At 42.5% G+C, this 25,128-nt stretch overlaps 2 protein-coding genes across 5 annotated transcripts; one reads left to right on the top strand and one right to left on the bottom strand.

Annotated features, from left to right (window-relative positions):
• Positions 1–261: 261 nt before the first annotated feature.
• Positions 262–14,408, bottom strand: cep164 (centrosomal protein 164). 4 transcript variants are annotated; one of them, XM_015060779.1, is made up of 28 exons: positions 14,186–14,408; positions 13,714–13,797; positions 12,725–12,836; positions 12,004–12,238; positions 11,606–11,770; positions 11,388–11,504; positions 11,226–11,306; positions 11,010–11,114; positions 8,351–9,349; positions 7,841–7,891; positions 7,599–7,732; positions 6,714–7,247; positions 6,483–6,614; positions 5,953–6,148; positions 5,614–5,691; positions 5,395–5,517; positions 5,100–5,243; positions 4,923–5,006; positions 4,099–4,167; positions 3,764–4,023; positions 3,175–3,345; positions 2,918–3,095; positions 2,693–2,800; positions 2,373–2,472; positions 1,276–1,641; positions 1,118–1,190; positions 908–1,027; positions 262–731 (listed from the first exon to the last, which is right to left on the bottom strand). In XM_015060779.1, the coding sequence occupies exons 2-28, from the start codon at positions 13,790–13,792 to the stop codon at positions 638–640; spliced, it is 4,908 nt and encodes a 1,635-aa protein (XP_014916265.1). In that variant the 5' UTR covers positions 13,793–13,797; positions 14,186–14,408; the 3' UTR covers positions 262–637. The 4 variants fall into 4 exon arrangements, with proteins under 4 accessions (XP_014916265.1, XP_014916282.1, XP_014916274.1 ...); XM_015060796.1 differs by having other exon boundaries at positions 14,177–14,408; XM_015060788.1 differs by lacking the exon at positions 14,186–14,408 and adding an exon at positions 13,884–14,158.
• Positions 14,409–21,427: 7,019 nt separating this feature from the next.
• LOC106965007 (apolipoprotein A-I-like) lies at positions 21,428–23,449 on the top strand. The gene is made up of 4 exons (XM_015060856.1): positions 21,428–21,481; positions 22,097–22,148; positions 22,242–22,386; positions 22,479–23,449. Exons 2-4 carry the CDS (start codon positions 22,106–22,108, stop codon positions 23,080–23,082), a joined length of 792 nt encoding a protein of 263 aa, XP_014916342.1. The 5' UTR covers positions 21,428–21,481; positions 22,097–22,105; the 3' UTR covers positions 23,083–23,449.
• The last annotated feature ends 1,679 nt before the right edge of the window (positions 23,450–25,128 follow it).

Here is a 25,128-nt window from a genome sequence, read left to right on the forward strand (position 1 = left end):
CAAGTGTTGGTTGAACCTCAAATATACATTTTTTTTGTTTGTTTTTCTCAAAGGATAAATGTGTTTAGTGCCCCATTAGTGGTTCTCCTGTCAGACTCTCACCTGAGCCATGGACCTCTGGCAGCTCCTCCAGAGCCACCATGCCATCTCTGGTTTCTGCCAGAGTTTCTGCTGTTCCTGGGTTTATCCCAATACATTTTTTTTAGTTGTAATGTGAAGGAGTATGAATCATTTCTATAGGTGTGGGCAAAAAGAAAATTTATAAAAATTACATTTATTAAAAAATAAAATATTTACACAAGACATGCACAAAATATGAGTTTGCAGCAGTTACTGTAAACACCGAAGAGAGCTAGTAAATGTATTGTTCTGCAAAAGTTGAAATGGCTAAAAACCTTTAAATAAGTGCTTTACAAAAACCAGTGGTATAAAGACACCTGTAACCTGCACATGGTTTTAGAAGAAATCATGTCTGGACCTGACTTAGTGAACCAGCCTGAGTTTACAACATCCGGAGAAGGAGTTACATCCCTGAAGATCTTTATTCTGAAAGCTTAAACGTCCTTGTGAACATCACTTGCTGATCTGTCACAGTGTCACTCATGACCCAAAGTCCACAGAACTGCTGGTTACGACCTCAGTAGTGATAGACTCTGATCTGGTTGTTGTCGTCCAGGCCCAGCTGGATCAGTCTGTTAGAGGAAGCAGCTCGGTAGCGAGTGAACAGAGGTCTGGAGGGCGGAGTTAAAGACGACACCAGGTGAAGATGATAACACTTTTTCTCTTTCTTAAAGGGAATCTGAAAATGTTAAAAGCTCTTTGATTTGTTTCTCTTTAATAATTACATTTATTTCAGGTAAAAATATTCGACCACTAAAAAGCAAAGTGTTTTCTGCAGGAAGGATACATGCTGGGGTCTTTGCTCCGCATGTTCAGCCACTTCTTGTTACTGTCAATCAGCCCCTGCAGCCTCTGACCGTCCAGCTCCACTGATTTCTGCATCGCCTGATGGTTGCGGCTGTGCTGACTAATACACACACACACGGAAACACACACTTTAGCTCACTGTCAGGCAGTAATAATCAACCGTTTGACCAAAAGCAAAAGGCGTCTGTACCTGATGGGAGTGTATGATGGATAAGACGGGACGGTTCTCACGCTGCTGGAGGCGACCGGGTCAGCAGCTGCTCCTGCAGAACAGAAGAACTGCTCAGAACCAGCAGGAGGGACTAACCGAGCCCAGATGTCCAGCTTTTAATTTGACCTTTGACCTACCAGGGAATATCTGGCTCCACCTGCTGTTCATGAAGTCTCCTGGGGCAATCAGCCCGCTGCTGATGGGGGTGCTGAACAGAGGGGGCGCTGCAGAGCCACTCCACAGCCTCTCAGACAGAGGCGGCTCTAAAGAGCTGGGGGCCAGGCCGGGCCCCTGCGGGAAAACGGGCGCTGAGGCGGGAGCTGGCCCCCACGCCTCTGTACCAAACCGCTGAGGCAGCGGCACGGAGAAGGAGGGGTAGAGTGGGCTGCTCTCCCTCTGGGCCAACGAGCCCAGAGCGGTCAGAACGCTGTCCAGCTGGGCTGAGATGTGCTGCAGCGACTCAGCTAACTCCTTGACTTTGGCTGGGATGATGGGATGATCTCCTGATGAAGGGAGGAAACAGAAGCTCTATCAGCATGGTAACACGCAGGACAGAAATAAAACAATAAGCTGATTGTTATAGTTTTTTTCTACCTCATACATGTTTTTATTCCAGCAGCGCCGTCGGCTGTTGCAAACGTTTGGGTTTCCTTAGACAGAAAACTTTGCACCAGTGACTGAATTTGAATCTGTTTTAATTATAAATGATGCATTTCTATATAATAATCAAATGAACTGAACTCATGAAAATAAACTATTAGAATTCACGATTCATATCAAAGCATAAAGAAAAGAGCAAATGAACGCTCCAACCCTGGAGGTGAACGAACCAGAGATCCGTCCTGGACACGTCGATATTCAAATATCGCACCACTACAACAGGAAGTTACACGAGCACAGCCTTCGCATTTTCAAAATAATCCACCAAGACCGACTACATTTGCTGGAAATACTCATTATACTAATGAATATATGGGTATATTTATACATATATGCTGTCAGCATGGATCGGCTGCATAAACACAAAACATGTGGATTTAATTCTGAAGCCTATTAAGTCACGTTCTCTTGTTCTTGTTGCAGTAAGAGCGTCAATCAAGGCAGACAATGAGAGAGCAACGAAGGGAAAAAATATTCATTTTGGAAGTTAAGAATGGTGTGTTTATACTGTTTTTATGATGCAAACGACTCTAAACTGCCTTGTCATTGTGAAGCGTTGCGATGTGTGTGTTACCTGTCCCGTCCTGCGGCTCCACGGGGCTGCTGGTGTCTGACCTGGTCACGTCAAACGTCACCTTCCTGTCAGGAAGCTGAGACGAATCCTCAAACATGGCCTGAAGGAACACAGCAACAAACACGCCTGCTGTTGACTATGTGATTGGACTCATGCTACTAGATGATAAAATGTGCAAGATATTCCAGATTAAAAAGTGAGATTTATGACCCAAATATTTCATTTTCAATCTTTCATTGAATTAGCTAAGAATAATTACGTATATAATAAGCAGAAGAGGAGATTTGTTTCGTGTTTTTTTTTTTTGTTTGTTTCCCTACCTCGTCAGCCATGGAGCTCTCCAGCTGCTGCAGCTGCTCCTCCTTCCTCCGCAGGAGGGAGTTTCCTCTCTGAACTGTCCGCTGAAGCTCCGCCACATCTCTGGCCTCCTGACAAAGCCAGAGACACCAGTCGGTATTCGGTGGCGCATTTCTCAGAAATCAGCCCGTTGTTTGAGGCGTTTACAAGAGGAGTGCGGGGGGGGGAGGTTATACGCCATCCTGCACCTGCTGGATGCTCCTCATCCTCTCCTCACTGGGTTCTCTGAGGCCGGGGTCCTGGCTGCTGCTCGTCTGGGCTGCCCGCAGAGCTGCCTCCCTCTCCATCAGCCGGCTGTTCTCACGCTCCAGGAACTGCTTGGTCTTCTGGATGGAGGCGCCGTGTGAGGAGACGTACTGACGCAGCCTGGGAACGATTTGATCACGGTTGTTTTGCGCTTTCAGCAAATCATCGGTTTGACGCTCTGGGTTTCGTTCCTCCTTACTCGTTGATGCTGCACTGGCTGTCGGCTACGGGGGACAGAGGCGAGTCCAACTCGTCCGCCTGGAGCGATGAGTCAATCCTGTCATCAGAGGGCGCTGTCGCTTTCTCTGCTTCCTTCTTGTTCTGCTCTGATTGGGGCAAAGTTCTTCCATCTTCAGCTTGTTCCAGCTCACTGAAAAAATAAAAATAAAAATAATCATCTTTAATGTTGAGATTTTTGTTTTAAGGAGTTACTTTCTAGATGTTGTCTTTTTACATTTGTTTTATTTCTTTCATGTAAACCAGCAGTTGTAATTTTGCACCAAAAAGCGTGTCAAACTCAAGGCCCGTGGACCAAATCCGGCCCAGAAAAGCTATTTATGGGTCACTCAAGATTCTAGAGAGGCGCATAAATAAAACATCAAGATAACTGATGTGTGCTTAAATATTATTTCATCAGTCAAATCGAATCAGATTTTATTTGTATAGTATCAAATAACGTCAATGTGAAAACATGTGTATCAATACATTCTGCCATAATCTATTACGACAGGACTCATTTTCATGCGCCCTGAAATGAAAATGAGTTTGACACCCTGATCTGTACCGACCTGACTCTGCAGGTGAGGCGGTCACATCTCTCCTGCAGCAGTGCCACCTTGCGCTCCAGCCGCTCCCTGTCCTCCCGTGCCGTCCTGCTCTCCTCCCTGGCTTTGTCTCGCTCTTCTCTCATCCTGTAACTCTGGTCCTTGGCCTCGTCCCTCTCCTCCCTGGCTCTGTGTGAGAGCTCTCGGGCCTGTGCCACCTCCTCCCTCAGCCTCTGCAGCTCCTGGCTCAGCTGGTCTCTTTCCCGGACCAGCCGAGGGAGAGCCTGGAGAGACACGTGCGAACGCACAGTCGGTGGACGGCACAAAAAGCGAAAGAAATTGGTGAGAAAAACCCGCACCTCTAACTGCCGGTCTAAGTCTTCCTCGTCTTCGCCGAGTTTCTTCCTCCTCCGATTAAGATCTGCAGCCTGACAGGAGGAGGATATGATCAGCTCGTGTAGTTAGGATTTAGGATTTGTTAAGAGAACACACAGTGCTTTGCAAGAGTATTCATACCCTGGAAACTTTTAGACATTTTGTTTCATCACAACCACCAACTTCAGGTTTTTTACATTAAGTCTAACAAACCTCAGAGGATGGCTGCTTTTTTGTTTTATCCACAAAAGCAACCAATTGTGTTGTCTTACAGTGTGTTAAAATGGTCTAGTTAAAGTCCAGATCCGAATCCAACTGGGAAACTGTAGTCTTTTGAAAGCTATGTCTTATATTCTGTCCATATTACAATTATCCACTGTTGTTTGGTAGTTCGTTGCAAAAATACAAAATTTTACAAAAGTATTTTTTGTTTGGTTTCTAGTTCAATTATCTTAGTACACTTAAATAAGACAAAAGTAACAAGTAATTTTTCAGCAAGAAATGGGAGTTTGATTTAAGTAAATAATTAATGAATATTGATTTTAAAAAGTACCAGCTCCACTGGCAGATTTTTGCCTTTATAATAGATTTTTTCCCAAAAATTCAATAGAGAAGAAATACTGACTAAAAACCAGCTCCTATGTCTTCCTGAAAAGTTAATTTAAATAAGTAAGATGTTGTGTTTTTGCAGTGTTTATCACATAAAAATCACAGAAAACACAAAGATATTAGTGGTTGTGAAGTAACACAACATATTGAGATCAACATGAATGTGTATGCAAAGCTCTGTGTTTTACTAGAGGAAAACCTTAGTCTGCAGCAGGACTTCCAGGCTCTGCAGCTCTTTCTCCCTCAGCTCCAATTTATCAGCTTGATCCCTCAGCTCTGATTCCTGCAGGAGAAAATAAGACGATTGCATTGTTTGGGAATCGTTTGAACAGCATGATAAATCCCGGCAGAGCCATGCGCCTGCATCTCGACTAACCTTGCGGGAATGAGCCAGCTGCGTCTTCTGTATCTGTCCATCGAGCTGCAGGCGGAGTCTGTCCAGCTGGAGGTCATGTGACGCCTGGAGGCGAGCCCTGTCCTCCTGTAGCGTGTGCAACAAGCGCTCCCTCTGGGCGGTCTCCTGCAACACAAGCATGTAGACGTACCGTCAAGAATCATCTGGAAGCAAACACGAGGATCTTATTTTTCCCCAGGATATTTGAAAAAACATTCCTTAGTTGTACGTCAGAATTGGCCTCGGTTTTAAATCAGAAGTTGTTCCGAAGTCTGACCTCGTCCAGATATTTCTCTCTGATGCCGTTCATCTCTCTCCGGTGGTCGTCCTTCAGCTGCTCCAGCTTCCTCTCGTGTTCGCGCTGCACCTCGTCCCGCACTTCCTGCAGCACATCGCTCAGCTGCGCACAAACAAGCACAAACAGCACAAAAGCTTACTTAGATGATGCTGATGACATTAGGTGTGTGTGCGTATGTGTGTGTGTGCTTTTCCTAACCTCTCTGTGGTACTCTGCCAGCTGCTGTTCAGGTCGGGGACTCACTATCAGCTCCTTCCTCCTCTCGGAAATGTTGACCTTTATACAGACAAAAAGTTTTAAACACAAACTGATCTCTCTTTATTTTGCCAGAAAAGTCCATAAAAACAGATCAGATGAAAACTTTGCGGTGGATTTAAAAAAAAAAAAAAAAAAAATATATATATATATATATATAAATCTTTTGACTTTGATCATTAAAACAGTTGCATTCAGCTGTACGGTGAGTAAATCTGTTAGTAGTGCGGTGTTGCCAGTTTCAGATACAGCTCATCTAAACTGCTCCCCACGCTCGGTCACCTCCTTTTTCAGCGTGTTCAGTTTCTCCTCCCTCTCCCTCTCCAGCCTCTTCTTCGTGGCCCCCAGCTCCTCCTCTGACTCCGCCTTGAGTCGCTCCATGTCCTGCTTCTTCTGCGCCTCCAGCCTGTCGCGTGCCGCCGCTCGATCCTCCTCCAGGGCGACGTGCATCTCCTTCAACAACGCCTCACTCTCTTCCCTGAAAATATGAAATTAGCCTTAATGTTGATGGCGAAGTTAAAGATGCTCCAAAAAGCCCTAAGGATGTTGAAGTTGTGCACCAAACATTTCATGTTTTTCTGGAGAAAAAAATGTTTTAAAAAGGTAACAATTATACCCGTTATCATTTCCAGTAAAACATATTAACATAAAATTGTACATGTGAACCACTTGTGTGAACCTATGCTGCTTTTACACCTGAATTTCCCCTCAGTGGGACAATACAGGCTGGTCTATTCTAAGCTTTTTGTTTGTAACATGGCATTAAGTGAGGAAGTCCTCAGTGCTCCGTATTTCCTTCATGGTTGTCTGACCTGAGTTTCTGCTGCCGCCGCTCCCTCTCCTCTCTGACGGACTCTCGTAGTTCCTCCAGAGTTTTATCAGCCTCCTCCTTCAGCCTGGCCTCCGCCTCTTTCCTCTCAGACAGAAGATTCTGCCGCAGCTCCCTGGAAATACGCAGACAAAAAGGAAGGCAGAGCAACACAGGTGTTATAGTTCAAGTAAGTCTGTAATTAAACTGTTAGGTGAATTCAGCCAACACCTACCTCAGTTTATTCTCGCTTTCCTTTCTCAGTTTCCCTTCCTCCTGCTCCTCTTCCCTCCTCAGACTCTTCTGAAGGAGGCGCATCCTCGCCTCCTTTTCCTTCAACAAACGCTCCCTCTCCTCCGCCAGCCCTTGTTCAAGCTCCCTTCTCAGCCTCTCCTTCTCCCTCTCCATCTCCTCCCTCTTCAGCCTCAAACTCCTCTCCTCTCTCTCTGCCTTCATCTTCTCCTCCTCTTCCTCTCGTTCTCTCTCCGTCCGTGCTTTCCAGTTTGGCTCTTCTTCCAGAGAACCTTCCTGTTTTTTTGAGGACGGTTCCGTATTTTCGACCCGGGCGTCCACCGTCCGGCCGGGCCGACCTCGAGAGGTTTCGGGTCTCTGCAGCCCCAGAGTCACAGCAAGGTTTTGAGCTTTGGGATGTCTGGGGGATCTTAGTTCGAGGTCGGAGGAGCTGGACAGCGAATGGCTGGACTGGTGGAGGACAAGCCGATCAACTTTATGGGCCGTGAGCTCGACTTTGTCTTCAGGCAGCGCCGGACTAAAGAGACATCGGGAGAGGACAGAGTTACGGTCGTTCTTACAGTTTATCTTTCAAGTATGATGCAGCGAAAGTTGTGCTCACGTTTACAAAAATGACAGAACCAATAGTCTTCAGGAAACTGATATCAACAGCATGATATCAGAGATGACATGCAGAGCCATGAAGGTCTAATTAAGGTCATGGCCTAATTGTTAAGAAGTATTATAGCAGACAAGAGGCAACCTTCTCTGTATAAGGAGGGTGATGATCATTTGTACCAAGAATACTGGGAGCATGAGATCAAAAAACCTTTGAAGTGACTTCTCACTAAGATCAGCATTCATATTCAAACATCATTCACAAAATAACCTCTTGGTGGCCTCAGTCTTTGTCTTTCCTCCGCTCTCTTTCCCCTCTACATCTCCCGTTTCCTCCCTCTCGTCTTTCTCCAGCGGACCGATCGTGCCAGACAAATCTTTGATGTCTAGACCCTTCTGTGACAGCTAAAAGACAGAGGGGGGAAAAAGAAAATCCAGAACATTTCCGAGACTTTCAAAAATCAAACAGCCGGGTTTGTGTGTGATGAGTTTCACAGAAGGCGGTCAGATTACCTTCAGGTCCAAGGGAGAAACCTCTGCCATGTTCTTATTGGCCTCAGACTCCTGCAACAACACAAACACGCTCAGTGGAAGAACAGCGGCTCTGAGCATGCATGAACAGAAGCACGCAGACAAACACCGAACCAAGACTAATGCAGGACAAACATGCAAGCAAAGGCAGCAAACGGCACTCTGAAGATTTCTAACAGCAAAGCGAAAGCTTTAAAGTGGGAAGTGGTGGCAGGAAATGGAGGTCCAATTTCTGACTGAACAGCTCACAAAAGCAGCTGGCTAGTCTGTAACACCAATGGGGTCCAGGGACCAAAACTTTCCAATCCAATCCTCGAGGACACAAACAGATTATCCTTTGATGAGGTTAATCTCCTTGCATGCACGATGACACCCAGACAGAGAATCACAGCAACACAACTCAGCCCCTAAGGCGCTGGAGTTGGACTTGGGGAGCTACATGCTTGCAGAGCCGGGAGCCTGGAGGAGGACAGAGGCGACACCGAACCCTACCTCTGCAGGAAGGCAGGAGGGAGTCTTCTGTCCTCGCCCGGCCGGCTGGGTTGGAGACAGGCCTGCTCTAAACACCTCAACCACTTCCTCCTCACTTCCAGACGCTCCTGCTGGAGCTCGGCCCTCTGACTCGTCTTCCATCTCCACTCCTTCCTTCGAGGTCCCCTCTCCTTCGCTCTGTACAAACCTTTCTAACTCCTCCTCCGGGGTCTCTGTCAGTTTTCTGTGGCTTATGGAGCAACCCCCCAGAGCTCCGTCACTCTCACCCTCATCCTCGTCTTCATGCTCTTCCTGCCCTCTTTTGTGATTCTTCTCTTCTTCTTCCTTCTCACACTCACTCTGGGACTCATCATCATAGATGTTTCTCTCAATCTCACCTCTGTTTACGTCTGACTTCCCCAGCTTCTCGCTTCCGCTGCCATTCCCATCCAAAGCACTGAAGCATTCTTCAACAATTTCATCCTCGATTTCAGGCTCTTCTGCTTCTACCTCTCCTCCATTCTCCTCCTCTACATTCTTCTCACTCTTATTGCTTTCAGTTTTCTCCTCTCTGTTCTTGCCTTCGCCATTCTGGCTCTCAACATCTCCTTCTAACGCCTCATTACTCTTCTTTTCATCCTGTCCACTGCTGTGACCCACGCTCTCTGAAACTTGTTTTGCTTCATCTTGGCCCACACAGACTCCCTCCTCCAACTCGTCCCGTTCTCTCTCTTTACTTCCACTCTGAAGCTCTTCTACTTCTTCCCTTTCCTTTTCTTGGCTTAGATCATCTTGCTTCTCTCTTTTTGTTTCACTGTTATTCTCATTCCCTGCCTTGTCTTCCTCTGCCTTCTTCACTATTCCAGCTTTTCCATCATCTCCGTCCACTTTCTGGACTTCTTCCCCTTCCTCCACCTCCTGTTCTGACCCCTCAGCTAAGTGTTCGGCTCCCTCCTCACTGGTTCGGGTCCTGCTGCCCGCCTTGGCAGAGAGCTGCACGTGGCGGCCCTTTAAAGAGTCCTTGTTGGAGGGGCAGAAGAAGACCAGTCCATCCATCCCAAAACATAAAGGAAGGCGTGCAGAGACACAAGGGGCAGATAAGGGGACAGGAGAGGGAATCAGGCAGACAAAAAGATTGTGACCCCCACAGAAGGACAATAAAGGTTGTGATGTTCCTTAAACAACAGCATGCAAAACTGATGGACACAATTTCAACATGAAAAAATTCCCATGGACACCAATGAAACTAAAGAAAACATGGTAAAATAAAATAAATAAAGTAGACCCTCTTTTAAATCTAAGACTTAAAATGTTAGAGTCAAACAAATCAAACTGAGCTTTTTCCATATTCCACAACATATCTTTGGTTAGATTAAGACTCAATCAGAAGAACAATGTTGTGCAAATTAAATGATAACTTAAAATGTAAATCTTCAGGAGGAATGACTATTTTTGGGCTCAACTGTGGTTGTAGATAGTTTTCACATCAACAAGACAGGACAGAGTAAGTCATTTACGAGACTGAACTTTTTATTTCAGGACTGAATTGAGGCAGCGGGGGATTTCTTCAGACTTCGGTTGAGATGAAATGAAGGGACAGTAAACCTAATCTCGATTTAGTAAAGCTGCTGTATGTAACTTTTATAAAGAATATATGTTTTTATATATTTATTAAGACTGCCACTGTGTCCTGACAGAATAATATGAGACGTATAATCTGTGAAAAAAGTCAAGCTCGTCTGCCTTCTGTCAGTGGTCCTACTGCAATCTGCAGACATACACGCTCAGTCAGAAACAACCAATCAGAAGGCGGGTTTTAGCTCTGTTAATCAGCAGTTTCCTGTCTGTCTGTCTGTCTCATGTGATCTGCTCTGTTCACTGCAGGGGAAAGAGCTCTGTAGAGAGCAGCTGAAGCCTGTCTATAAATGTTATGACATTCAAACCAGAGAACTAAGATTAGTAGGCAAAATATATATGTTTTATATAGAATTTTTTTGTGTGTGTTGAGTCGTACTGAAGCAGAGTGGAAACAAGCAAGCTATGTAATACTGCATGTTGTGTTATTTTAGAAAGATTTTAAGAATGTGGATTTATGTCAACTGGTGTTGCCTTTGCATCGGGTTTTCTTATATTGTGCACCTCTAATATATAGATGGCGTTGGTGGGAACAGGGCTCATTATAGGCAAGCGTATATTCATAAATGACTCTGATACATGGCGATAACACAAACAAGCCAGGGTTGCTTCGGCTCAGACAGCAAAGCAGCAACACTGGCAGTAGGAGGACAGGAGGCCAAAGAGGAAGGCACAGTAAAAGCCGCGCCCGTAGGACAGATCCCAGCAGCACAGCTGCTGCTGGAACACGTGTTGGGTCCGGGAAAGGTCGAGAGGTTTTAACGTTAAAGAGACGAAGGACAAGGAGTGACACATGATTCAAACAAATGGTGAGGGGAAAAAAAACAACAAAAAAAACATGATAAATGATCAAAAACAAGTTTTCTGAGCACAGCTGTCAGAATAGTTTGGATTTTCAAACAAGAAAAAAAATCCTCAATGTTAACACTTAGTATAATTACTATAATGCATAAACAGTAACTAAACATAGCTGAGCTAACAACCTGAATGAATAAAACACTTCACAGCAAACCGGAGGGAGCAGAAAGCTTGATGGTACGTTTACCTGACGGGACGGTGGTTCGGGGCTGTGGTCTCCAGACAGAGCCAAGTCCTGCAGCTCCGGCTCCGTCCTCTCCTCAGCTGGAGTCGCACCGCTGGCCTCGCTCTCCTGATCAAAACGAGCGCAGAGAAACCAAGCGCTTGCTTGAGGACTTCAGGAAAGAGTTTTAAAAAGCTTCACATCGTTTGCTGAAGAGTCACTCGAGCCTAAGCCGTCTACCTCGTACTGCAGCCCTCCTCCAAGAGCATCCAGGTCTAAATGGAGGTTCTTCAACAGTCTGTCGGATCCACGGAGGCTCGGCTGGAAATAAGACCGAGACTGGTTTGTATGGAGAAAAAAAACAATAACCAATTTCTGAAAGCATCAGAAAATTAAACCAACCTCATTATCGCAGATTTTCTCATCGTCTTCATCATAATGTAAACCGTGCAAGCTCAGTGAAACCCTCTCCTCCTTCCTGGAGCCTAAAACACTCGCTGCCCCACTGCTTCGCGGACCCTGAAAAAAAAAAAAAAAAAAAAAACATAAACAAAAACTACATTAAAGCAAACATAATGTCAATACGTAAATACAGAGATGCATTCTGGGTAGGGTTTTACTGGAAGGGACGTCTTGAGAGGTTCCAGCCCCACTGAGCTGCCGAGGGACCCCCTGGCAGATGTGACAGACCCAGAGAGAGGGGCGTGCCCCAAGATGTCTAAACCTCTAAGAGGAGCCAGAGTAGACTGCGGGGACGGTAACGGCCCCAAAGATGAACTCAGTTCCTACAGAAAAAGATGGAGAGTCGGTGAAGAAACGACAGGCTTCCTACTGTTTTAAATAAAACCTTTTCCCCCAAGGATTTATCAGATCAGATGAGAGGATTCACGTTTTAAACTTTTATTCAGTTAAAAAAGAAAGACGAGTCTCTTATTATCGAGACCCTGAAGAAAATGTCTAAACATAAATCTTTTAATTGTTAAAAATGCACAACACAAAATCCAGTGCGGTCACTAACTGCTGGAGTCTTCAGTGGCTCTTTCTTCCTCTTTTCCTTTTTCTCCTTCTTCTCCTTCTTCTCCTTCTTCTTCTTCTTGTCCTTCTTAGCTCCGCCCCCCCCAGCAGCGCCTATGAGCGGGGTGCGCTGGCGCTCCTGCTCCACCAGGCGCCGGTAGTGCTCGTCACAGGGGTGGTCCCAGGTGGACTGACCCGTGGAGAAGTTGAAGTAGTAGATGTCCCCGGACACGTCCTGGCTGCCACGAAAGAGGAGAGGACAAATCGCTTTGAGCTGAAAATGCTGAAAGCACAAAATCTACCTCTGTGATTTATCGGTAACAACTTAAACTAGTGTTGTGTTGTGGTAAACCAGCATAACGTACTGGAAAACTATGAGGTAAAGTGGAGTGAGCATTTCAATTTGGCCCTCTTTTCTTTGATGCCCTTAGATAATTTGTGAACAAACACAACTTGTTCCCTTAAGGAACACAACAACAGGATGGTGTTGATGAATGTGGAGAGGTTTGAAGTAGAGGTGTGCTCAGCTATGAAAGACCCAACGTAACACAATGAAGGTTGTCTTATTCTTCGCGTATTAATAACATTTATTCAATTCCGAATAAACCCCCCCAAAAAATAAACATAAAAATAAAAACAAACAACAACAAAAAAACACCCTGCTGTGCTAACTTTCTGTTGAACTCAGATAATCCTACTGGGGAGGATCTTTCTTCTTTACTCACCATGGTTTCCACTCAGGAGGCAGAGGGGCGACCATGCCCTCTCTGGCCAGCCACAGGAGCTCCGGCTCATTGTTGGGATCAATGCCAATCTCTATCGCGTACTCATGGATCTCTGACCACAGGGAGTGAGAAGAACACGGGGAAAAATGAACAGAAGATGATCGATTTTTATTTTATTTTTTTTACATTTCTGTGGCACAAGACTATAAACATCATTACATGTTACTTTATTACTACTGAACGAGATAAACTATCACGATCAAAAGATAAGCAGAGAGTCTTGATGAACAGGAATGTGCATCCACACATTGCGAACACCAGATCAATCGTGGGAATGATGACTCAAACAGAAGTAAACTTCAGAAACCTACAATTATCAAACAAGTCGCGGGGAAAAATAGATACACAGATGGAAATCAGTTCTAGACAGTTGGAGAGGAAATATAACTTATAAAATAAAGAAAAATAATAATAAATCAAAGATTTATCAAGACTTTATTTTCTCTTTCAGTTCATTCCTTTTCCTAACGCTGCCTGGCTCAACTATTTGGATTGTGAATTTAAAATTATTCTAGTGATCTTGCATCTGTCCAGGCAATTTGACAATTTCCCAAACTAATCAGATGGAAATCCAGAGAAACACCATTAGATATATACAATGAAATAACACACAGATTTGATATTACTATGTTATACAATAGAAATGAGTCCTGAAGGAGTAAAGTCATTGAAGCAGTGGATTTGAATTCTATGTTTAATTGATTTTTGTTTGTGTCTCAAGGAATACTACTATATCTTTATTGTAATGTTTGCAAATAATTTTTAAAGTAACGTTTGGTGTGGACCACAGGAAGATAGTCTCTATTACGGTGGAAACTAATGGGGATCATTAAATAAGCAAATAAACATTACAACTACTACAGATTTTATAGTCTTGTGTTTTCCAACACTCTCCAAAGCTGTCAATTTAATCAGGTTATAGTGTGTACCTTGTTCAGAGGGAATGTAGTTCTCATCGTAATCCTCCTCAAGGATCAGCTGGTCTCCTATGAGAGCAGCCGCTGTCATGGTTACTGCAGAGAGAAGAAGAAAGCTGGTTCACAGAGCAAAGATCTGATGCTGACGTAGAATAACATGGTGAAGATGGAACCGCGCTCACTAAAACGTCTTTAAGGCAGTCTCCCTCACCCAACTGCACTAATAATAGGATTACAGCATGAGATAACTTCACAGGTCCGCAAAGAGAAAAAACCAGCACCCTATAAACAGGCGAACTGAGTCCAAACCGCCAGCTTTAGCAACCACAGAACAGCAACTTCGAAAGAAAACATTTTATGAGATACTGTATTATTGCGTAGGATGGGGAGTGTTGGAAGAGCTTCGATGTTAGCCTAACGTTAGCTCAGCAGGCTTAGTAGTTGAAGAAAAACTCATTCGTAGCGGTCCGTTCACATTCCTTACCTGAACCGCTTCTTCATCAGGACTTTCAACAGTTCCGAGAAGTTTCCAGCTCTTCGTGAAAGCCGTGGTATTATCAGAAAGCAACAATGGACGAACAGTTACGATATAAACATCATCTCCATGGACGCTTTTCTTGTTTCCTGTGGATCTGACTGGCTGAGCTACATGACGCCTTCATGTAAACTCGGATATTGTGTTTTCACCAAGACGTTCTGTGAATCTCCATATGTCAGTGTCAATGAATGGAATAACATAACAATAGATTCTGCTAACATATATTTTTTATTATATTTATATCAAAGAATATTACGCAAAAATAACTTTTACTTGTCACATAGGAAGTATAGAAAATTGCTATGGGAATAAAGCTTCCGTTTTTTGTATTTTATTAACATGAAGGTAGATTTTCTTACACCCTTTAAAGCGGTCTAGATAAATACCCCAAACCTGAAATTTATTAATTTATTTACACATGTGGGTAGTAATTTACTCAGTTACATTTATTTTAGTACATTTTTTGAAAAATGCATTTTTAGTTTTACTGCATCTTACTTTTACTTTTACTCAAGTAATATTATGAAGAAGTACCACTACTCTAACTTGAGTACAATTTTGATACTCTATCCCGTATTCATGTTTACGCTCTGCACTGTAAGTAACTTAAATCATATTTTAATCAAAACTATGAAAGGTTAAAGTGAGACCTCTAGTTTGTACAAACTTGTTCAGATGTTTAGTCTGTTGTGCCATTTGGGGATAAAGAGAGGCTACAATAAAAACTATATATTGCCACTGGAAGTACTTTAACTTGTTCTAGCATATATTGTATACACATTATCTACTGTAAGCCATAGTTTTGCTGGTTTTATGCTGAAAAGATTTGATTTGGAAAAGTGTTTCTTCGACTTTAATTTGTTATTTTGTTAAAATATGTTATTTACCTGTATTGTTTTTCATTCTGATTCCATCTCCTTTAAATTTTTATTCAGATGTTATGATCACTTTCACAGAATATAGTCTTTTTGTGAAATTATTTTTATTTGTTATTTTTGAAGTAGTGTTACTCATACTTGAGTTTAATTTTTGGCCACTCTTCCCAGCTTGGTTTATTTATAACTGTTATTATAATAGTGTGCAATGTAGGCTGACATATTATGAAATTTAAAGTGATGCAAACCATTTTTATGAATATGAATTAACAGAAGAAAAAGCAAGTTCCAACAATTTGGAACAACTTATACAGAAAAATTTGTTTCTGGAAGGAAATGAGACAGACACCTCTCAAAAGATAACAAATTATATAAAAGAAGTACGAATTTTGAAATAAATAAAATAAAAATAAAGAAAGTCAATAGCTTTTTTATCTTTTGAGAGGTGCTTGTTTTCTTTCTTTTCAGAAAAGAACATCTTGGATGAATGAAAAGAGTTAAATCTAAATTTGCCTTAGGTGTGAATAATTCTAATTAAGTCAGTTTCGGGCTTTAAGAACACAGTATGATTCCCATTGATACAAAATATGTTTTATCATTATTATCAGCACAGGAGTGGTTGTCCAAAGATGATGGCAGAATTGCAGCTTCAAATGTACAAACATTATATGGTACTCTCAGATTTGACCACAAGAGGGCAGACGAGAATATAAATCCAGTTAATGATAAAGTGGGAATAGAAAGTGGATTGGTGGCTGAATGAACTAAAAGTTTTTGAAGGTCTCTATCAGTGACAATTCACTCTGAAACTAAATTGTAAATGTAAGTTTGCAAAAGTTAGTTAGTTTGTCTTAATGGGGTGCAAGTGATTCATTGCATTTAAAAACAAATACTTCCCAGTTTTTATTACACTATTTCTTCTTTTTTCAGAACAGTAAATGCAGATACATCCAGTGTGATTCAGTATGAAACACAGTGGAGGGAAAATGACAAGAAATAATTCAGTGGTTTCCAAAAATCTGCTCCAACTCGCCCACATGCATGGGTGGACAGCAAATCATCCCTATCGTGTGTGTTTTATTTAAGTATCAGGGTGAATGACCTCTTCATCTTGAGCAATGCTTTAGAATCACAAACAGGCCTTGAAACTTTGATGACCAACACCTACGCAAAGCACACAATCCCAGTGTGAGGTTGCACTTTGTAACACATTCATTTCTAAGCGAATTAGACGATGGACATTACGGTAAAACTGGTTTAGTAATGTCTCTATCGGAGTCTTCAGTCACCAGCGATTCCTTCTATATTCCACTGCACGTCTGCTCAGTTCTGAAATGCCGCTCTGGTGCTATGCATTATGTAGTGAGATGCACACTTTCCAAAACTTTTCCCTTTTGTCTCCCCAGTTCCCAGAATAGTTTTCTAAAAGTGTTAGCTGATGGCGAACTATGATTTTAACTAAAAACAGTGAGGCCTACAGTGCTTTAACCGTGTTTCTCAGGTCTTTCATGACCTTTCATGACCTTCTGGATGAACTCTCTCACCACACTCGTGATAGACTGGCCACTTCTCTGAACGCTCAGCAAGCGTGGTTTCTCCATTTGTGGTTAATAGTTCTTATTGTACCACACCAATAAATGTCATTAGCACCGTTTTTAATCTGGTCTCTTGGATCTGTTACTGCAGAGAGGAGCAGGAAAAACTTCAAACCTTGAAGAGTGAAATGTTCTAACGAGGTTATTATGTACCCATCTTGGTAAGTCCCAACGATTACTGTTCATGTCAATAAACTCGATTATCTAAGGAACAGAATCTAGAACAGCAAATGGCACCAGAAACTCATAAACAGGGAAGATAATGTTCCCTATCACTGATCAAAGAGCCAACTCACTGATTGCTGGTTGCCATAGAACTTGCCCAGGTGTGTCCTCAATTTCCTTCGATTGCTTTTGTCAGCATAACACCATGTGAAAAAAGAAAGTAAACTCTCAGTGCACTTTAGGACTAAAATCCTAACCAGATTGGATTGTCACTGATTTGATCTGGTTCAGATGCAAGTTTAAAGACATAAGTTGTGCTGCCAGCTTTTTTTGATTACAGAAATTGTTTTATTTTTTCTTAACAAAGGAGACAGAGGAGTAACTCTGGAGGAGCTTAAAAGTACCTTTCAGCTGAACAAAAAACAAAACAAAAACAACATTCCATAAATATTTCCTATACAGATCAGTGGCAATTGTTGAAAGAAAACCACAAGAGTCATGCTTGCTGTTTGCCAAAAGTATTTTAGGATAAATAGTAAACAAACAAAAGACTCTATAGATTACCCTGAACCCACAAACACCCACAGTGAAACATGGAGGCGGCAGCATCATGCTGTGCTGCTTTGCTTAGCAGGGACATGGAAGTTAGTCAGAACTGACACGAAGACGTATGGCACTAAATATAGGGCAGAAGATAACCTGTGAGAGGTCGCCAGTGACTATGGACCTGGCCAGAGTGGAATTCCAAATACACACCACGTTTTAAGATTTTTATTTATTAGATGTTTTTTTTTTAACTGCCATGTATTGTTTCCTATCCATCTACCTTCTCCTCTGGGCTCAAATAAAATTAATACTGTAATTAAATTATGCATACTCATATGAACTTCATTCATTTCAACGTATCAACTTCATTTAAATAGGGGACAAAGGGAAGTGACTGCACTGGATTTTGCATAGAGGTATTAAAGTAAAGGGTCTAAAAAGATATGACTGTTAAAATGTATGGGTTTTATTGATAAAAGCATGTATCGACAGCATTTTCTGAAACTCCACAAGTAACTGCTACTTTGTGCTGATCTGTCACACAAAACTTCATCATTAAAATGCATCGAAGTTAGCGTTTGAAATGTAACAAATACAAAAAGGGTTAAAGATTATGAAACTGTTTTGTGGCCACTGCACGTCTAAAGTCTCAGAATGGAAGATCACATTTTTTTTAATGTCTGGATATTTTTAATAAAAGCTCTAGAAATAAATAAATTAAAAAAAGCATGTTGCTTAATATGTGCATTGAAAGGGGCAAATGGGTTTATGATTAAATAACATCTCTTTTGAGTTTCCTTAAATCCGTTTGTCCCGGTTATCTGAGTTCAGGGTGGACTGTCTTGCTTTGCTGTCAAGCTTTCCAGCCCTCAGGACGTTACAACCAACAGTGCTGCTCTGCTAGAGAGACTTTGTCACAAATGTCTGTATTAAAGAAGAAGTGACCTTAGCAGATGTGATATTGCAAAATCACACCATAAAGTTAAAATGGCTCGGGTATAACGATTTACAACGGTGTGTGCTTTGGAGAAAAATAAGTGCACGCAAGTTGTTGCTTACAGCTGAGACAACCTCCCCTGCTGGTCTGAGAGCAGCGCTCCACCAAGGATGCAGCTGGAACAATGAGATGACCTTCGACCCTCAGCCAGCACATGATCAAATGTTGAATTTTCTGCTAAAATACTTAGCAAACCCCGTGTAATCGTTTAATCTGTCCATGGAAGTAGTTTGTATTCATCAGGAGAAAAATTCATGTTCTAAGCAAGATCTAATCAAAGTCACAGACGAATTGCTTTAAGCAGATCAAAGTTTTCAAACCTTCTTCCACTTCTGACACATTGGGAGTTCAGCAACTCTCCTGCTAGCAACACAACCGACTGCAGTAATCTACAGATGCAGATCGGTCTGGATGCTGAATCAATGCACAGCAATGCAAGGAGTCTCAAAGGTTGCTGTTCCAGATAAGTGTCCTCTCTGACACAGCCTGTTTCACTCATGATACGTTTGCAACATACCAAACACGTTTTCCAAGATGATAATAAAACACTTTCTGAGACACCAAGATACTTTGGTGAGAGCCACAATATGTTAGAGCCTGCAAATGTCTTGCAAGACTCAAGATCCAGAGTTACTTTTGCAAGACCTCGAATCTCTTTTGCATGACCTACAAGGGTTTAGCAAATTTCCCAGTCAGATGGATTGATTCTGAATATGTTTTGGCAAAATGTCACAGAGGATTATGTTGCTTCTAAGAGACTATCTTTAAGATTAGTTTTTGGATGACTTTGGTAAAGTTTTACAAGATCCCGAGGTACTCAAAAAAAATTGTATGATCCTGCAGAAGGTTAATGAAATCCCGAGCAACTTTTGAATGAGCCGATAAAAGTTTTCCAAGACTGTGCAAAAATCCATGTTTTTTTCTCTCATGTCCCTTTGTGCATTTTCACTCCTTCAAGATCTGATAGCGTTTTCTTTAATAGTAAAGTAGCAAAGTATGGTTTTCTTTTCAGATGAAGAAGATGGAAACATCTCGGCATTTCTGATTAGATAAAAAAAATAAAATAAACTAAGTCTTTCCTTGCAAATGTTTCCATGTGATCTGTTCTCACCCATCATTGTCACAGTTTTCAGCTTGTCTGGAACATTTTGCTAATCAGTTTCAGACAAACCGCCACAGCTGATAACAGCATGGTGAAAGTTTCAGGATGGAGAGGGACGGAAAAAAGGGGTCGACTCGTTGGTCTGGTTATCAAACTCAGCTTTAGCTAGCCCTCTGTGAAATGTTGGCTCAATAACGCAATCAGGGGAGACAGGGAACAGACAATCTAGGAATTGCAAAGGTGACTTAAAATTAGGTCTAAACTGCATGTGCTAACCAACTAGCTTACTGCAAAGAAGCAAATGATCAACAAATAAATCTAAAATATAGATCTGGGGAGAACGAGTTTGGCCAGAAACATTACAGTTACAGATCCATCAAAACTCATCATACCTTTAGTTTCTTAATCTCACAAACTGCAGTAGAAGATAATGGCACTCATGTCACTCGAAATGGGTTTCAGATCTATTTAAATGACAACATTATTATTTTCCAGAGTCTTATTTCAACCAGCTTGTCAAAGCTGGCTATTCGATGGAACCAAATAGTATTTAGCAGTATTTAGTTTTGTCAGTTCTCTGCACAATTACTGTTTTTACAGCTGTGAGAGGTTATATTTCATCACATTTGCTGTATTTACCAAGAATTATTTGCCTCCTATTTCAAATTATTGTCCTATAACGATCAGTGTTGCATAAGACAAGCTGTGGAGATGTTGCAATAGGACAGAGGGAGAAGTCACAGGAAAAAAGGCTTGAAAGAAACAGCGTTCACAAAGATATGCATCGACCATATAGGCCTGACATTATGCAAGAAAAGTAGTTCCAGGGCTTCCAATGATTAATCCGGCAACTGGTCGCTGTGCTGACTATACAGAGTCCACTCTGCTAGTATACCACTGCTAAAAACACTTGGCTGGACACTTTATTCACTTTCTTTTCCAGAAGTTTCACATTTCCATAAGGATAGAGCTGTGAAAATGAACTACACATGTACATGTATAATTATAAAATGTGATCACTCCAAATCCACAAATTGCATGAAGCCAGAGTGACAAAGTCCACAGGTGACAGGACAACAAACAACAGGACAGAGTACACAACTCTTTGACCTATTAATCATCATGCAAACACACACACACGCATACACACACACACACACACACACACACACACACACGCTCAACCAGTGACAAATTTTGTTATCTAAATGCTGAGATAATTCTGTTTTGATACTTTATACATGATATTGTTTGTGGGGTGGTGTGTGTGTTTTTGTATTGGTATCTTCAACACACAACACACAGGGACTGTTCATTGAATGCTGTTGTGTTTCAGAAAGCTGACCGTATCAAGTCCATGTGCTCTCTGTACTCATCATTGTTTTACTTGGCAGCATTTTTAGAAGCACAACGAGTAAAAATAATGTGGCTTTCTGGCAAACACATTTGGATAACTTTTTCTGCTTGTGTGAAATTCTTTGTATTCACTCTTTTCTCCTACTCTTTCCTAACCTCCCTCTCACCTCCTTCCCTTTTTATTGTAGGTTTCTTGGCTTTGTCTGCATACTTTTGTTTTCATAACCATATGATGTCTCAGACACAAGAAAAGCAGCAGCAACAACAACAACAACAACAAAAAAACTTCTTGGAAAGAATAAATTCTGTAAAAGTTACCATGTGTATTGAACAGTGATAATGTACAGGATATAGGGCATATTTTGCCAGATCTGTTGACGTGTGTTCCTGATCTCCTCGCAGTATGTGACCGTTGAACCCTCAACCCGATTCCCCTGCTGAGGAAGACGGCTCGGGGGTGAGGTCCACCTCCACGGAGACACGCAGCCCTCACTGCTTCACTCCTCCCCTCGGCCCCCTCCTCTGCAAAGGACTCGTCCCTGATCCGGGGACTATAAAAACTCTGCCGTGGCTAGAGTGGTTCAGTCTCGTCACCAACTCCACCAGGTAAGGCAAGCAGCGACTGGGACAGGAACTGTAATTTGGTCTTCAGGCTGGGGGATCAGAAAAAAAAAAAAAATCACATCTTTTTAAAATTTCCAAAATCTTGCTTTTCTGTGAGACCTCAACTTCTGAACGAGAGGCTAAAACATACAATTGTGGAAAGATAAGTGTTTTTCTAATGGTAGCATTAGGACTTTTCTTTCTTGTCATTACAACTTCAGGTTGAAGCTGTTGGGCCTCAGGAGATATTACAGCTGGTATTTCCATTTAAAGATGTCTCTAAACTCATTTGCTTCCGGATTGAGATCGTCTTCTAGCCCGGACAGCTGACTTGCTAAACCCTAAAACAAGATTATGAAACAGTTCGGATTTTATCGTCTTAAACTGCTTTGCTAATCTACTCAGATTACACGATGTCCCAATCAACAGCCATATGTTGGCTCCCAGCTAATTTAGGTCAGTTTGGGGATGAGTGTTTTACAAAGCATTCTTAATTTTGAGACGCCATAAATCTGCTTTAGGCAGGAGATTTAACACTGCTTTAGTGGACACATTACCATATTCCTTTGTGTGTTTTCACCGTTCCTCTTTAACATCCTGTGTATTTTTTCACTCTAGACCATCATCATGAAATTCGTGGCTCTTGCTCTTGCCGTTCTCCTGGCAGTCGGTGAGTACAAGACACATTCTGTCCTGAGTCTGTGTTGTCTCAGAAGATCTGTTGCACATGTTCAACTTTTTGTCTTCGCACCTCTCACCTCAGGCTCCCAGGCCGCTTCCCTGCAGGCTGATGCCCCCTCCCAGCTCGCCCATATCAGGGCTGCTGCTGATGTCTACATGACACAGGCAAAGGAAAGTGCCATCAAAGCTCTGGACCAGCTTGATGACACTCCATACCAGGAACTGAAGTAAGAAAATGTTTTAGCTGATGCCCCTCTCACGAATCCTTCAGTACTGCAATTATTTAGTCATGAGCCCTTCGACCTTTGTATTGTTCCAGGGCTTCCCTGGCTCAGCGCCTGGAGGATATCCACAACAACATCAAGCAGATGCAGGCCCAAGTGTCCCCTATGACCGACACTGTCGTTTCCAGCATCTCTGATGCCACTGCTGAGTTGCGTGCCTCTATTGCAGCTGACATTGAGGCTCTCAGAGCTGAACTGGAGCCCCAGCGTGCCAAGCTGAGGGAGGTCATCGAAAAGCACTTGGAGGAGTACCGCACCCACTTGGAGCCCTATGTCAGAGAGTACCAAGCTAAGCAGAACGCCGAGATGGAGGCTCTGAGGGCCAAGATGGAGCCCGTTATGGAGGAGCTGCGTCAGAAGGTAGCCACCAACCTGGATGAGACCAGAGCTGCCCTGATGCCCATTGTTGAGTCTGTGCGCACCAAGCTTGTCGAGCGCCTGGAGGCCCTGAAGGCGATGGCTACCCCTTACGTGGAAGAATACAAAGAGCAGCTGAGACAGGCCTACAGCCAGGCACAGGGCGTCAACGCCGAGCAGATCACTAGCCTGAGGGAGAAGCTGACTCCTCTTGGAGAGGAAGTCAAGGAGAAGCTCCAGGCCATGGCTGCCATCATCAGAGATACCTTCAGCAAAAACTAAATGCTGTGTATCTTTCTTTTAACTAACCTCACCTTGCTGTCTGTCTTAGATATATTGAAGCTGTCTCTATGTTCTTTCTTCCCCCTCACAAACAGACCACCTCAGAAGTGAAGCTAATGCCTAACTTATGAACAAAAATGGCGGAACTTCCTCCCCTCCGAGCACGCAATTTCATGAATATATTCAAGCACGCACACAGAGACACATGCACACCTAGCACACATGTCTTCAGCTTTACATGCCATTTGCTAACATATTGTGTCTGAAGTGTTTGTGAATTACCACACAGGCTTGAACCTCTGTGTAACTATGGTAACTGTGCTTTGATGAAAAATACAGCTCAATAAACATCTGACTGTTTATACAACTGTGTTCTCTGGAGTCATTTTCCTTTAAACTGCTTGTTAAAAATACATCACACTCACCTTAGCAGTCCCTCAAGGCAAAAGGGGCAAGATCGGGATTTTAATAGGCCAACATTGATCACAAAGACCACCTGAAAAGAACAATATTAAGACAATCAGTTGTAGTTGAGACTGCCATTCAGCTGCATATGAGGTATTCCTGTCTGCTGTATTAAGAACAATGATTAATGAGTCGATCAGAGAGGGAAGCGGCTTATTGACAAACCAGAATCATGCTGTGATTAATTAGGGGAAAGTCTTTACAGCTTGGGATCCCTCAGGCTGGAACAATCAACACCGTCCCATCGAAGTGCCACATGAGGCTAAATGTGGAAGCAAAAGCCTCTCAAGCAGAATCATATTATAGTCCTGCAAACTACTTATCACTTTTTCTGTGCTGTTTATTTAAATTAGCAATAAAAGCTTGCTCTAATCATGCTAACTGGTATGGTGGAATTCAACCCTTAAGGAAAACCAGAACTTTAAGCTTGACATCGTGTGAGTGCAGTCTCCAATTAGCATGGTGTTGAAAATCTGGCCCAATGAATAATAAAAACAGAGTGTTTCTGTTCTCATCTGTTCACACCCAGTAACATCAAACTGTTACGTGCAAAATGTTAATCCAACTTGGGCTTCAGGCTACAAGTCGCAATGAGATATTTGCTTCTTCCCAAAGAATTGCATTCAGGTCTTCACCGCTCTTGCAGCTTGAATGCAGCAAAGTACGTCCAGCTTTGATTAGTTGGTGTCAATGCCGCTATGAGTATTATAATGGATGAGGCCAGCTTGGAGGTCCCCAGTGAGAATTCTGTGCTCTATAAAACCACGCTGTTCCCCTAGCCACAAACGACCACTCAGAAAACCTGATTGTACACATCTACGGAAACCGGAGGGAGAAAACTTTGTACAGGCTGCTACCTTTATGTTACAGACTAAACTTGTGGTTTTAGCTCACTGCTGGGCAGCAGCTAGCAGCCAGATTTGCAAAAACTAATAGGAGTGAACAGACACATTAGCAGACACTTGTAGACACCGAAAGGATGAACGGTGAGTGTTTTCTATGTATTGTATTGACGACGTGTGCTCACTATTTTACACTCAGCTTCCCCCTTCACTAGGGACAAACTGGTAAAGGGGCGAGCTGACCCTGAGCTGCTTTGAGAATTTGGAAAAGTGTAACAATGTACATGGATGTTTGCCTTCTTTTCCTCTTAGGTCTTGCACTGTCCCAGAGCTGTGAACTTTCATTGCCTGGCTGCACAGATGGAGGGGCACTATTCATCAGCAAGGCCCCCCAAGTCTGTGGGGTCAGAGTTCAACTTGAGATGCAGGCACTGTGGCGGCAGTTTGACCAGCTGGGCACAGAAATGATAGTTACAAAATCTGGAAGGTGACGAATGCGTCATGCAAAGTATTGTGGTGTATTCTGTAGTTAGACTGTCCCAATAGCTGAAACTGTCTAACTACAGAACACGCTACACTATGTTCATCCACTGGCTCTTTTTGCTGTAGTTTTTTTGCATTCTCTAATGTGTTTCTTTATCTGTGTTTTTTTATTTTATTTTTATATATATATATATATATATATATATATATATATATATATATATATATATATATACATATATATATACATATATAT

This window comes from Poecilia latipinna, unplaced genomic scaffold (genome assembly GCF_001443285.1).
Source record: "Poecilia latipinna isolate Pla-1442-1.1 unplaced genomic scaffold, P_latipinna-1.0 Scaffold68, whole genome shotgun sequence".
NCBI lineage: Eukaryota > Metazoa > Chordata > Actinopteri > Cyprinodontiformes > Poeciliidae > Poecilia > Poecilia latipinna.